Genomic DNA, 16,117 nt, shown 5'->3' on the forward strand with positions numbered 1-16,117 from the left:
TTTGCTGATGTACTACACATCCATATGGCACTAACATTCCTACACTTGCACAGTGCAGTGTAGGGGAAGTGATGGAGAAAAGAGAATCTCTGTTGCTGTTTTTTTTTTTAATCTTTAAAAAGAAATCCGAGATTTTACAAGGGACAGCACAAAAATACAAGTTAAATAATTTATGTTTCTGTTACTTTAGTTTGTAGAACGTACCTTATTTTTCTCATATTTTGGACTTTTATGTCAAAAGAAAGTCTGGCCACTCATGGTACTTCAGCAGCTGGACTTTTTTCTCTTGATATATACTCTATTTACAATGGGCACACTGGTTGGGCTGACAAATCAGCATGCTTGTATTTGAATAGACTTTATTGTATAATTGTCAATAATCTTTCTATTTTCCATGTGCTAATCCTACAGAAAAGAGATCCAATAGCAGTATCTTAAATAATCATTGCGGTCAATCAAGAACATTTCAAAATGGCCACCGCCATGATTCACTCACTAAGCAGAATTACAGTACAAGGTGTGAGATGCTGTGAGTGTGATTAAAAAAAAAAGAAGAAGAAGAATTCACACCCCTTAGTAGTACTGCCCTCAGATTAAACACCATGCTCCCTCACTCTCTGGGACCTAAACTACCTTAGCTGTAGTGTTTATATATAGAAGGAAGAATACAGACAGCAAAACCTTCTACACGGTCAACTGACAAAGAAAGGCTCTTAGAATTAGAGCAAAAATTATTAGGTCCTAAACTGCGAAAGTAGACTAGTCACAAGCCACTTATAGATTTATTTCTGTTGCAAATACAATTCTAATATTGTCAAGTCACTGGAGCAGAAACGGACATTTTTTGTTTCCTGTGAGGAAGAACACACACACATTTTCTAGCTAAACTAATCTACTCCACTCCATCAAAATACACACTCATCACATCTACACAAACAAACACACACTCATGATTTCAACATACCCAGCACTCAACAGCACATAGACAAACACAACAGAACACACGGAAAACATACTTTATATGTGGAGACCTTGAATCTGCATACCTCCACACCCCCAAAACTAATACAACCAACTTCGAGATCACACATACCTTGTGGTGAGTGCCACTTGAACAGAGTCATATAAACAACTGTCTCACACAAACTTTACACAGCCTGCAATCACCTTTGACACAGATTACAGCAAACACACACCACATGCCCTGCCTCACACACTCACTGGTAAAAACACCATAAACTTATGAGCATTCAGACAAACAAACCACTGATCATGCATTCAACAGCACATAGACACACACGCGCGCGCACACACACACACACACACTCTGAATCAGTCCACTGCAAGCTACACACACTGCAGAACTCAGACCACACACACACACTGTAAACCCTCAGAAATATGCATACCGCACTCACTACTCTAGCTGTGCATGGATATGTCACTCACACACACATACTGAGGCACACTCTCTAACCCACAGAGAGACCCCAGCACTCCAGACTACACTCCTTAACCTACAGAGAGACCCCTAGCTCTCCAGACTACACTCTGTAACCCACAGAGAGACCCCTAGCACTCCAGACTACACACAGCATCCCCGATCATTCACTCACATATTTATTAACACACACACACACACACACACACACACACACACACACACACACACACACACACACACACACACACACACACACAAAACATCAACAACAATAACAGTATGCACACATGGAATCTGTCCTACGTAGGTTCAGACAATTACTATGTTGGAGAGATTCCTCTTACCTGCACACACACCCATCCTTGTGTGTACACTCCTGATAAGCTTGTATGCTTAACCAGTATGCATGTGTTAGGAGTGTGTGCCTTCAGTCACTGAACTTTGGTGAACCTGCATTCATTCACCAGGGATTTTTCTAAGAAGACTACATTAACAAAGCACCATCTACTAGATATCATTCCTCTAGCTACAGCACAAAAACCTCTATTATCGAGACGAGGTATAAAAGGGCAGTAATGTGCTATAATGTTATTTGTGTATTCTCACCTTTACATTTCATTATTTAAATATATTCTCACTGCTTTCCCTAACTTGGAATACAAACTATGTTTGGCTGTGGAGGACTTGACTTTATTCAATTTCTTTGTTTCATTGTGGTTAAGAGTCAATGAGCTGTCCATCAATAACAAATAGTGAATCTAAACAGGAAGTGAAATTCAAATAAATGTCCTGGCATCTTACGAATCAGTTGGGCAAAACGAGACTGACCAGCCAGTGCATGTCTCTTCTAGGCCAAAGGCACAAAAAGTAATGTTAAAAAAACAGCATGATTTAATACACTGTATCCTTTCCTTACAGGATGGAATGGTGTTTACCTTTGGAGCTGGAGGTTATGGACAACTAGGGCACAACTCGAGCAGAAATGAACTTAAACCTCGTCTTGTGGCTGAGCTTCTTGGAGTCCAAGTCTCTCAGATCGCCTGTGGCTGGTAAGTGATATTCAACTGCATTAAAAAAATAAACGGTACAGATTATATCAGTGACATTCAGGTTAGTGGTGACTTTTCAGGGTCATTCGGGTCATGTCAAAAATTGTGAGTCATACACAGTTATTCACTCTCCATGTTCTTTCACATTATTCACTTGCTCAACAGCTTTTTAAATTACTGCTTGGAAATTGATACTCACTGCATGATGTTAATATCTTCACTGTTCCTTAAAACCAAAGCTCAGGCACTGTTTTTCCTGTAGCTTGTTTTTTTGTCACAGAGACATAAATGTAAGGATACAGGAGTGTAGTAATAGAAATGTTAAACATCATTAGAGCCCTAAAAAGTCATTAGCCATTTAGGATCATAGGAAGTTACTAGGTTATTGGTCCTGAAGCCCTTACAAGCCTAGCTAAGAATTTAGCTCATGTTCCAACAAGCCAGCACCCTATGCCACTGCCCAGCAGGGACACAGGTGGAATCCCAGGGGTGTATTTTCTGTTCCCCATTCAGTTATCCAGGTTGCACTTAAAAAGGGTTAATGAGGTACTCTGCTTTACATGGAGAGGGAGACTATTCCACAAAAAAGGGAGTTTCTGGGACACAAATCTGTCCCACCAGCAAGTCCTATTGATGTCACAGACCAGGTTGAGGTTTTGCGTGTGGGTTATTTGAGTGGAGCTTGACTTGCGGATATGCATCAGTGCCATCAGGGCGGGGTCTGAGATTGCTTTGTATGCCAGACAGAGATCACCTCTGAGGAGTCTGTAGGAGACTGAGTACAACAACAAGGATTTTAGCCTATCTGTGTAGGGTAGATGTTTGAGGCCCTGGATTCTCCAGGTGAGGAACTTCTGTGGTCTCCCCAGCTGCTGCATGTGCTTTGTGAGGTACATGCCGAAAGGGGCATTGTACTCAATAATGGGTCTTATAAGGGAAGAATACAGGCATGTTATGTCCACCTTGTCCCAGGATGAGATACCCTTACTAATGAGGTGGGCCATGTGGAAAGCTTTCCATACAATGGTGGCAATATGGTGGTCAAAAGTCAGCTTGCTATCAACCTGGGTGCCCAAGTCCCTCACAATTGATTGCATGCTTTGGACCTTATTATCAATGTGATAATTTGTGGGATTGTCACTCTCCCTGAAAGGGATGATAATTCATTTTTTGGCATTCAGTTTGAGGCCATGTTTGTGGCATCAGTCATTTGTTTGGGTGAGACCCTCTTGGAGGATGTCCACGTCACTAGGGGAATTGGTGACAGCACTCAGCTTGCAGTAATCTGCAAACTTGGTAAGCCATATCCCACTAGATTTGGCTTGTACCTCCAAGAAGTATATATCCCAAACAGCCCCAAGACCAATCCCTGGGGTACACCGCTTGTTACTGGTCTATGACCTGAGGTGGCTTCCCCTATTTTGACTAGGTGGGCTCTATCAATGAGCCAGTTTGCTACCCATCTGATAACATATGGATTTATGCCTAGTTGAGAGAGTTTATTTATTATACCTGAGTGGGGAATAGTATCAAAGGTTTTGATCAGGTCAAGGTGGGTGGTGTGCACCATCTTCCCCTCATCTATGGCCTCGATGACTGTCTCAAAAAAGTCGACTAAATTTAACAGGCATGACCTCCCCTTGACAAAACCTAACTGTGAGGGATCAAATGTATGGAGGTTGCCAATGTCCTTGTTAATGGGGTCCATGATAATTCACTCCATGGCCTTGCGTATCAGGCTAGTTAGGCTGATAGGTCTATAATTTCCTGGATCAGTGGATGCTCCACCTTTGTGCAAAGGGATGACAGTAGCTGTCCTCCACTTGGCTGGTATGAAGCTGGTACTCAGGCTTTGGTTGAAGCATCTATATCAGAACAGAGAACGCTAAAAATAGTGAATGCTATACTGTCAGACTATAAAGTTTGAAAGCCAAAAAAGTCAAAGTCACAGATCAGCGAATTTTTTTCCAGGGAAAAAAAAATTGTTGATCCAAAAAAAAAAAATACAAACAAAATAAAGTGGGTGGCTTCTCCCCCACACCCCCCAATTTAAATATACCAACTCTGAGATCGCACCACAGTGGAGAAAGCAGCGAAGTCCCGAGAACGGCCCAGTGATTTTTTTCCCTGGGAAAAAAATCTCTGTTCCGTGACTTTGACATTCTCAGCTTTCAATCTTTACAGTTCGACAGAAGAGCATTCGCTATTTTCAGCGTTCACTCTTCTGATAGGGAACCTTGTTTGAACAGGGTGCCTAATGGTGCTCCAAGTTCCTGCCTGAGTTCATGTAGGATGCAGCCTGTGATGTTATCAGGTCCCATGGATGATGTATTTTTCGCCTTAGCGAGTGCAGTGATAACTTGCTCCCTAGAGATAAGGGGGGGGGGGGCAAGTACTGGGGATGTCCTGTTTTACTGATGGGGGAGACAGAGGAGTGAAGTTTTCACTGAACCTGTCTACCAGCAAGTTGGCTATATCTACAGCATTTGTGTATGTGGTGTCCTTGACCACCAGTTCTGAGCAGGTCTGGGTGCTTCCCTTTAGATTGCGGACATATGTGAAGAAAGCCTTATGACTGTCTTTAGTACATGTGGCCAGTTTAGACCCGAAGTTTGCTTTGAAGGATTTCACTAGTGCTCTTATTTGATTGTTCAGGCTAAAGAGAGATTGCTTCCAGTTAGGCAACTGCTGCTTCTTGGTCCTGATCAGCAATTTTTTCCTTTTATTATAGAGTTTATTTATTGTACATGTCCACCAGACAGGTTTACTTTTCATTGAAGAGGATGATTTTGTCCGGTCTGGTATTTCTGATTCCACGGAGCTATATAAATGTAAAGGCTTATTAAATGGAATGGGATTAAGAAATATTGCAAAGTACAAGAAAACTTATCACACTGGAATGTTATTGCAGCCTAAACTGCTTGTTTATGTATTTTATTTAAATATTTATTAACTAGTTCGGTAGGCTGGTTATTAGACTCTTTTCAGCCACCACTTGAGGTCACTGAAGAGCAGAAAATAAATATTTGAAGAAGACCGTACTTTCCACAAAGAAGGAGTGGTTCCAGCCTAGAAGTTAGTAGTTTAAAAACCGCATTTGCCGGGCAGCACTGGGTAGCTAGGGTTAAATTATTCCCGGCTCCACTAAGTCTCCTCTTCAGTTTTTCACTTGAAACTAGTCTAACTCTCAACCTAAGCACCCAGAAAGCATCCTGCAGTCCAACACTTGCTCAGACCTAATAGCAAGCACTAATATACCCCGACACTTGACTGCCCAGCAGGGCAAGGCTCTTTATCCACCCCTCACCAACCAAGCAACTAAGCAGCTCACCCTACTATTCAGGCATGACCAAAGGGCAACTTCAGGTGTACTCTCCAGTCCAGCTGGTGAATCTGGGTATCCTGAGGCAATGTTACAACTGCCTCATGTACACAGACAGCCCTCTCCTCCTACCACAAAATACTAACATATGCGAGAGATGCAATTATACAGCTAAACTGGAGGCTAAGGTCTCTCCACCCAAGACTGGAACAGACAGTCATGAGGAGAAGGTTAACACTTGCACCACACCTCCAGCCTCACATAGACCTACTAAACCAGCACTGGCAAAAAATACATATAAATACATGAAATCATACTCAGAGGCTCTAAATAAAAACCTGCAAAAGCATCAGAGAGCTCCAAAGCAGACATCCACAAAACCTGCACCTCCCGTCACAAACCAGACAATACATAAAACACAAAATCAATGTGCCGCACAATCACAGCCCTTAAGGTGAAATAACATACCTAACACACTAGTAATAGGTGACTCAATAGTCAGGCACACTGACGCCCCACTCACTAGGCTGGACAAGGAGAAGGTTACTGTTAGCTGCCTATCGGGAGCCAGAATCCACCACATAACACAAGCACTCAGGTCACTCCAGAACAAGTACAGATATGACTCTGTCATTGTTCATGTTGGTGTGAATGACCTGAAATGTACCTCCCTGGACTACATGAAAAGAGACATGGAAGAGCTCCCTGATCATGTAGCCCAGGCTGGTATGACCCTGACCCTGAGTAGCATTCTGCCCTCACCAAGAATGATACCTCAGTATAAAGAAAAAATGATCAATTTCAACAATTGGCTAAGCTTCTGGTGCCATTCAAAGGGGATCCAGTGTCTGTCAGCCTGGGATGACATGCTCTACAAGCCGTGTTGCTTTGCAAGAGACAGCTTGCACCTGTCACCCCTTGGCTTTCGAATACTGGCCAAGGCTCTTGCTGCCCCCATAGTGCCTTTTTTAGGCAAGGCTCAAAATTCAAACCCACCACCATAAACAGCAAAAGTAAAAAAATGAGGGTTATAATACTCAACACCAGGAGTTTAAAATCTCAAAATGCATGTGCTCGAAGCACTCCTAAGTATGGAGAACGTCGACATCTGTGCAGTAACTGAAACCTGGTTCAAGGCTCCAGAGAGCACTCCAGCACTACTGGGCTACAACTCATACCACACATTTCGGCCACAGAACACGGACCGAAACACAAAAAGGGGGGTGTATCCATATTCATCAAGGATACTCACACCTCCAGGTTAGTGGCGCAGCATGATACCTCTGAGATCATCCATGTGCAACTAACATTGGGCAAATCTGCAATGCAAATTGTGGCCTGCTACAGATCACCCTCCATGACCCAGGACCACCACTCCGCCTTTCTGGAGACACTGGAAAACATGAAGGTCCTACCGAACACCCTGATATTGGGAGATTTCAATTACCCTACCATTAACTGGGAAAACTACTTGAGTACAAACTCCAAGGCTCAGCACTTCCTAGAATTTATCAACTCAAATGCCCTGGATCAGCTGGTAAACTCCCCTACCAGAGACCACACCATATTGGACCTGGTCATCAACAACATGGGCGACAGGTATTCCGTACCAGAGGTCAACCCATCACTGGTTAGATCAGACCATAAACTAATCACCCTGGATGTCCACACCCCACCACCACCCCTAACCAAGGAAACCACAGTGAAAAACTTTTCTAAAGCAAACTTCACCTTACTTAAGGCAGAGGTGGTAAGTTTCACAGCCCCCACATTAAAGGATAACACTGTCCAAGATGCAGAATCCTTTACAATTGCACTCTATGAGCACCTACAAGGATGCATGGATCATGCCATCCCTGGCAAGACCAAGACTCACTCCCCTAAGAGAAGGAAACCAGTCTGGTGGACCCCTGCCATAAAAAGGTTATACAACAGAAGGAGGAAACTAATTCAGAAAAAAAGCAAATCCCAAGAAGGAAAGACATCCCTGATCAGTATCAGTAAGAATCTAAGGTCCCTCATAAAAACATCCAAGGCTAACTTTGAAAGAAAAATAGCCAAGGATTCGAAAGATAACCACAAAGCCTTCTTTAGCTATGTCAAGAATCTAAGTGGCAACTCGCAGATATGCTCTGAACTAGTGCAAAATAGCACAAAATATACTGAACCTACTGATATTGCCAACATCCTGGCAGATAGATTCAGTGTAAACATAACCTCCCTCTCACCTTCAAAAGGGCCTACAACAATGCCAGAAAAGTGTAGTGTCCCGGAAATCACAGAAGCACAGGTGAAAACAGCCCTTTCAAAAGCCAAAAACACAGCATCAATGGGGCCAGATGGTGTCCCAGGCTGTGTCTTGCATGAACTACAGAATGAACTAACCTCCCACCTAAACACGCTGTTCATCCTCAGCCTCTCCACAGGCTACGTGCCCATAGAATGGTGCACAGGGCCACAACTGACCCTGGTAACTATCGCCCCATAAGCCTGACTAGCCTGGTCTGCAAGACTATGGAGCACATCATCATGGAACTCATTAACAAAGACATTGGGAACCTCCAAACACTTGACCCAACCCAGTTTGGCTTTGTTAAGGGCAGATCATGCCTACTAAACCTGGTTGACTTCTTTGAGACAGTCACCAAGGCCATAGACGAGGGAAAGGTGGTTCACACAGCCTACCTTGATTTCACCAAGCATTCAACACCATTCCTCACTTGGGTATGATAGAAAAACTCACCAGCCTGAACATAAACTCCTACGTCAAAAGATGGGTTGCCAACTGGCTTACAGACAGAACTCACACGGTAAGAATAGTAGGCTCCAAGTCCGACTCTAAACCAGTCACAAGTGGTGTCCTGCAAGGCTCAGTTCTGGGACCCCTACTGTTCAGCATATATTTCTTAGAAGTACAGGCAAACACAGGAGGACTATGGCTAACCAAGTTCGCTGATGACTGCAAACTGGGAGCCATAACTGACTCTCCGGCTGACACGGACATCCTTCAAAAAGGCCTTACTGAGACAAACACCTGGTGTCAAAGTCATGGCCACAAGCTAAATGCCAAAAAATGCATAGTCATCCCATTTGGGAAAAACAAAACACTCACGAAATACCACATAGGCGGCAGCCCCCTTAATACAGAAGAGGTAATAAGAGATCTGGGGACCCAGGTAGATAATAATCTCTCCTTTGGCAATCATATTTCCAAAGTAGTTAGGAAATCCTTCTATGTGGCCCATCTAATTACTAAGGGGTTCGCATCTAGAAATAAAGAGGTTATAGTGCCCTTCTACTCGTCACTCATTAGAACCATCGTAGAGTACAATGCCCCATTTGGGATGTACCTCACAAGACACTTCCAACAGCTGGAAAGACCACAAAAGCACCTCACCAAGAGGATTACTGGCCTCAAACATATGTCCCATGCAGCCCGACTGAAAAAACTCCAGCTGTTCTCAGTGTATCGCTTACTCAGAGGTGATCTCTGCCTAACTTACAAAGCCATGTCCAACTCAGAATTGATGAACATGCTCCACCTAAAGAAATCCAAGTCACTGTGAGCCACGTGCTCTAGTGAGCTAAACCTCGCCACAACAAGAAATAGAACATGTTGGAGGGATAGATTCCTGTCACAGAGACTCCCCATGCTTTGGAACAAAATTCCTAACTACATTAGGCAGAGCCCCTCACTAACACTCTTCAAGAGAAGCCTCGATGAGTGGATGGGTAACAGAAAGTACACCCCTGGGATCACTTCATTGGCTCTGCTTGACAGAGGCTCAGTTAATTAATCAATGGGGCGGCGAAAGCCGACACACTCTGGCTAAGTTTAAAAATGCCCTCAGGCAGATAGCCTAGTACCTACCTATGAACCTATGAACAGTAACACAATCTGTAAAGTGTAAATTCCAAAAAGCAAAAATAAAAAAGGGAGTTGAATGTTCAGACACTGCACATCAACAAAGCAGAGTTAACTGGTAGCTTTAAATTAAAGTATTCTCCAAATCAACTCAGTCTAAAACCATTTTAACTTTACTTGTTACTTTTATTTTTGTTATTTTTTATTATTTTAGCTCCATATATTGCTGAGCCTGCTTTGATAAAGCAATGATAGGTGATTTATAGATGTTCATATAGTAACAAGATTCTTCTGCATAGGAAATAAGCACTAATGAGCTATGGAAGTGTAAGAGAAAGAGAGGTACCAACATTATAGCAAGATGTGTAATGACTTGCTAAGGAGTACATACTGAATAAACATTATAAGAACTGACATCATTTTCGCCAATCATCTTTGTATTGACATGTTGCTATTGGTTTATTAAAACAGCACACAAGGCCCTTAATCTTTATTTAACAATGTTTATAACACTATCATCTTCATGCTCTGCACACTCCAGTAGTTATAGCACACCTGGATCATCTCCCTTGACAAACAAACATCCTCTACTAATTCAGAAACAGAAATCCTACTACTATGTCATTAGCAATTCAGCTACTACCAGGATGTATGAACTAGTGAAACACTCCCCCATTGGTGTATGGCTTTAGTAATACCAACAGGTGTTGCCTTTCATTACATGATAGTGCACACTCATGACATCACGGCCTGTCAACACTATGAAGTGACCACAAGCATAGAGTGTCATGCCCATTTTATGCTGAATGGGAAAAAACACTGAAGTATTCTCTTATTGGCTATGTTTGCTTCCATACTTGCTAATTTTACCCTCAGGATGCATTCTTCCCTTAACTCTGTGTTCCTTTTCTTTTTCTCTTTTTCTCCCTTTCTATTTCTTTCCCTTTCACTTTCTTCCCTCTTCTGTCTTGACATTTTCTTACTATCTTTCTTCGCAGAAGCTATATTGCAGAAGCCAACATTACCAGACACAAGACTGCCAGCTATGGACACATCACCATCAAATATGCCTTGAAAGTCATATGCATTTTTTCAATAAACATCTATATTAAGTTATCACGTATGACGTACGCAATCTTATATTTATATAAATGAAAAACAAACAACGTTGACACCACTTTAGTTGCAAACATTATACAAAACTTATAATCTATCCAGTCATTGTCAGTTAAGTATTATATGGCTCATTCAAATCCTGCCTCTTACACCTTGTTGCTTCTCTGCATATATTGGTCCCACAATTCCCATTTTGTCCTAGTAGTTTGCTCCGCCCATTTTCTAAAGATCCCAATTACAGTTGTTTTCTCTCTGTTGCTATATTCACTACTTCTAGTAAAGTTAGTCTAGACTCTGATTTCCATTTTCTAGTAGTTGCTTTTTTGGCAGTCACTATGTTTAGAGTCAGCAAGGCTTTACACCTAAGCAATCCCAATTCTGTATCGTAGCTGAAAAAATCATTTCCTCAGTCAATCCAGTCAACTCACCCAGCATCTCTGACAGTGCAGTCCACAGGGACTCTCTAAAGTCTGCCAGCTCATTATACTCCAAAAAATATGTTCCCCGTTACCTCTTTCTTGCCTGTTATACCGCCCAACATTTGCGATCCACCTAAGGAAAGATTTTTTGGAGTCTACTTGGGGTATAAAATAACAATGTAAACACTTCCAGGCAAAGATCCTAAATCTTCTAGACTTTGTTGCATATTTGGGAGATACACATATATCCCCCCACTGTCTCTTTGTGAATTGCTTATCCAATCTCTCTTCACAATCCTTTCTAAGCTCCTCTGATTGATTCTTATAATTATCCTGCAGTATTGTATATGCTTCCTAATTATTCCTGTTTTAATGGCAGCCTCTATTCTAGATCTGTTAAAAACTCTACAAGTGCTGGTCTTTCATTTAGAACCCCCCTATTTCTTTCTCTTTGCCTATACTCTGATATCAGTCCTTGACAGGGAAGGCAATCTCGAGCCTGCAGTTCAAATGCATTCTTGGCCTCTTCCCATTGTATTGCCTTTCCATTTCTAGATATTTGCTCCCAATGGCTTGGTTCCTTTGCCAGTTTTCTCTAGTAAATTCCAGACCCCTCTTGCCTATTATCTGTATCCCTAACCACATATGAGAGTCATATGTGTTATTTAGCACAGTCAAAATTATTTTTTCCCAAAACACAGTCCAGTTGTGATTAATTACAAAACCAATAATAAAAAATCATTGAAATACAGCAGACGTTTATTAGCGCAGTCTGTTTTGTGTGCTCAGTATGATCAAAGTACTGCATTGTGTGCACAGGTGGATGAGATGTTATTTTAAAGATGAAAGCACTTAATGAGTTAAAAGTTTGCTGTGTTTCAGTGATTTGTTTTTATTATTATGGAGCATGATGGTTGGTGTCTTACTTTTACGCTGACAACCCAAGCTGAGGAATGGCCTTAGATTATCAGAGAGGCATCAGAAAAAGGTGTACGCGTTTTCAGTACTTTAAGGAGATGCCTTTTTTCGCTTTTCTCTTTAGAGAGAAATAAGAATGTTAATAAGAATTTTATTTAGCATATACAGGAAATGGCTGGAGACAGTTTATGATATACCGATCATACATTCTATCCTGCAATTAAGACAACTGGACCCATCATTCTGCTGTTATTATGCACCTCTGCCTCCCTTCAGAAAAAAATAATAAACATAATTATCATCCTTTTTGGAAAGAAATTATCTCAGTGATAAGAGATACAAGTGCCCCCCCTCCATCCCCAGATTGAAAAGGTAGTTAAGCTGATAGGATGAGAAGATTCTTGGGTTATGCTGGGTACAGTCTGAGGAAAATATTTCCCCACAATGGACAGGAGACACAAAAACATCTTAATCCGTAACAGCAGCAGATTCATAGATGTTGAAAGATAATTAACTGATATACCTTGTCATACCTCAACTGCCTCTCATTTCCCAGCGTGTGCCTGAGTTTCCAAATGTTTTTGTCCTGTCCTTCATAAAATTGCTGTTTTTCTGGTAAATAATTGAGGGTTATAGTCAGTCATAAATAATATCAGTCATTAGAGTTTCACAGGTCTTAATATTCCGTTTGATGTAAATTTTGGTGTTCTGTTAACTTTTTAAGTGAGTTAAGATAGTATTTAAAAACTGGCCCTGATTTTTGGCCTTTTGGTTTTGTCCTGAATTTTTGAACAAATATGTTGAGAGGTATGCTCCTTGTCCTAATGTTGAAGTTTGCTGTAATTAACAAAAAGTATTTTATTTTACAGGTATCACACAATTGCTTATGTCTGCACCACTGGAAACCTTTACATGTTTGGCTGTGGACTACAAGGCCAGCTGGGAAACAGAAAGAGATGTAATCAATTAGTGCCATTGACTACAAAAAAATATATAAGATTTTGTAAGTTTTCATTTTGCTTTTTCTTAACACTACAACATTTAAACAAACAGTCCTACAAATGTACTAGATTACTGATGTAGCATGACTTGTGAGAGAATAAAAAGTCCAAGCCATCTCACTTTACCGGTATGTCTGTAAACGATGATGATGACTGAACAGGAAGTAAAATTTCAGTCTCTGCTGAGAGACTTTGCAATGCTTTAACAGTCAAAGTATTCCTTAAAAAAGTGGAAGGAGATTTAGTTGATTGCATACGATGTCCATTACACAGAGCTGGTCGATGTATTTTACTTGCCTGTGTGTCTTTCACCTTCAGGAATACTGCTTACAGAAACAAACTGTTATTATTAAATTCTTTCTTTAAACTGTCACAAGACAAAATTTGCAGAGTCCCTCAAAGTTTCAGAAAGCCAAATGTCACACATTTACCCCAAAAAGCAAACACTGTAAGAATCTTTCCACCAGGTGTTCTCAGTGGAATACACTATACAAAAATCCTCCTCAGATTTGAAACAATGGACCTAGTATTGGAGTTAACTATAATTAAACGTAAACTTAAAAAAAATAATAAAAAAATGAAGCTGTCTGGTCAAATAAATCTCTTAACCTTAGTAAATCAAATAAAGTCCAATCCGGGATATGTTGAATTCACAGTTTCTTTATTAGTAAGCGCAGGTAAGTGATCCATAAGACTGTAGCAGTTGAAGTAGGAGTGGTACAGTTTCCTCTGTAAGTACAGATCAGTCCAGCTGTAGTAAAAACCAGCCTCCCATCCTTCCCTTAAAATCAAGTAATAAAAACAGGATCCAAGCTAACCTAAAATACCATGCTATTCAACATTCCTAAAAATTAAACTCTTAATTCCTAGCATACAATTTTTGATGCACCTCAGCACCTTTTATGCTTCTCTTTTTTGCCTTTTGCTTGTTAGTGACCTCATTTTGCAATAGCACTAAGCCCACATTCCTCCTCCTTACTGCATTTTTCCCCAGAGTACTTCTCACATTACTCCGTGAGGTCTCTGATACTTCATCATCACTTAGGAGGAGAGACATTTTCCCCAGCTACATGTTCCTTACTAACCATGTATTTTTAACCCCCTTCATAGGTTCATAGGCTGGTACTAGGCTATCAGCCCTAGGGCCTATAGAAGCCTAGCCATAACAATTCCCTGGCTATTTCTTCCCACACTATTTACTTCCCTGGACCACTGTCTAGCAGGGCGACTGACGTGATACCCGGGGTGAATTTCCTTTCTCCCATCCAATCGTCAAGGTTCCTTTTGAAGAGAACCAAAGAGGCACTCTGCTTGACATGTATGGGGAATCTATTCCAGAGTCTGGGGAGTCTCTGGGTCAGGAACCTATCCCTCCAGCATGTTTTGTTTATTGTGATGACAAGGTTTAGATCCCTGGAGCGTGTGGCTCTGAGGGATTGGGATTTTTTTAAGTGTAGCATGTCCAACAGCTCTGGGTTTGACATGGCCTTGTATGTTAAACAGAGATCGCCTCTGAGTAGACGATATGCGACAGAGTATAGCTGGAGTTTTTTTAAGGCAGTCAGCATAGGGCATCTGCTTTAGGCCTGTGATTCATTTAGTGAGGTATTTCTGCGGCCTTTCCAGTTGTTGCAGATGTCTTGAGAGGTACATACCAAACGGGGCATTGTATTCTGTAATGGGTCTAATGAGGGATGAGTACAGTGGGACAATGACCTCCTTTTTTCTGGATGAAAAGCCCTTAGTGATGAGGTGTGCCACATAGAAAGATTTCCTGACTGTCGTGGCAATGTGGTTATCGAAGGTGAGACCACTGTCCACCTTTGTCCCTAAGTCTCTTATCACACTTTCGGTGTTTAGTGTACTGCCACCTATATGATAATTCACGGATACATGTTTTTTCCCAAAGGGGATAACTATACATTTCTTGTACTTGCAGAAGTATAGAATATAAAAAATGGAGTTGAGCACTTGTAGAACTTTTTCTTAGTCATTCTTCTATGTGCCCCCGCTGTCATCACTCTCCCATCCCTTTTCTTGACCTGCTGTCTCCTTCTCGTACCACATGCTTCTGCCTGGGGTCTCCTTATTCTCTATCCTCCTGGTCACCACACAGCTGTGGCCACAGATACACAATTTAACATATCCTGAAGCAGGCCCATTGCTTGTACACACCCAATGCCTACAAAAACACAGACATATTGATTTATTTATTTATGTGTTTATTTGTTTGTTTATTTATTTACATTTGATAACCGAGTAGTGTCCAACTGGGCCAGAAGTCCGTTTTCAGCAGAGACCCAGGGAGAAAAGCTCCATGGAAGATTACATAATTATACATTTGTAAATATGACAATTACAATAGGAGTTCAAATGCAAGTTCCTTGACATTGTATCTAAAAGCATATAACAATGGTACTACAATAAGCTTATACTATTCATACAGACAAAACAAAAATCTATATTTGTTTTTTTTCCAGGATAAAAATATCACAGACTGAAGCTAAGAAGGCTCAATTGCCAAGAAATAATAAAATAAAATAAAATAAATATTGACAATGGGTGGTGGAGGGAAGGAAGTTAGACAGTAAGGGGTTAAATTAGTTAGCCTGGTGGAGAACATGAGCAAAGTCTATGTTTGGTGAAATATTCCTTTAGGGACTGTTTAAATGAATATGATATGTGCACTGATATAATGTCAAGCACTGACTTCTGTAAGAAGCGGAGGTCTTGGGTATGTAGAAGACATCTGCAATGTCCAGAAAGAAACCATTGAGATTGAAAGTAGTGACAAAATGGCTAGTGACAAAAATTAGCAGTACCACCAAAGTTACAGCTAGTCATAAGCAGGAGGCATGAGAAATGAATGAAACAGAACAGTACTTTAAAGTTAATATCTAATGCTGATGAGCCGTTATATACATACAGGCACACATACGTGCATAGAATGTAGCCTAGTGGAGAATAGTGCACACCTCCCTTT

General features: G+C 41.1%; 1 protein-coding gene across 4 annotated transcripts in view; it reads left to right on the forward strand.

Moving 5' to 3' along the window:
* Nucleotides 1-16,117, forward strand: part of LOC122793445 (probable E3 ubiquitin-protein ligase HERC4) — a 1,684,714-nt gene that overhangs the window by 1,184,147 nt on the left and 484,450 nt on the right. For all 4 annotated transcript variants that reach the window (XM_044061446.1, XM_044061448.1, XM_044061445.1 and 1 more), the window contains 2 exons: nt 2,363-2,493; nt 13,003-13,136. In XM_044061446.1, the coding sequence (XP_043917381.1) occupies nt 2,363-2,493; nt 13,003-13,136 (265 nt within the window). The remainder of the gene's footprint in view (nt 1-2,362; nt 2,494-13,002; nt 13,137-16,117) is intronic.

The sequence above is a fragment of the Protopterus annectens genome, chromosome 2.part0 (genome assembly GCF_019279795.1).
Source record: "Protopterus annectens isolate FY-2018-M chromosome 2.part0, PAN1.0, whole genome shotgun sequence".
Lineage (NCBI taxonomy): Eukaryota > Metazoa > Chordata > Ceratodontiformes > Protopteridae > Protopterus > Protopterus annectens.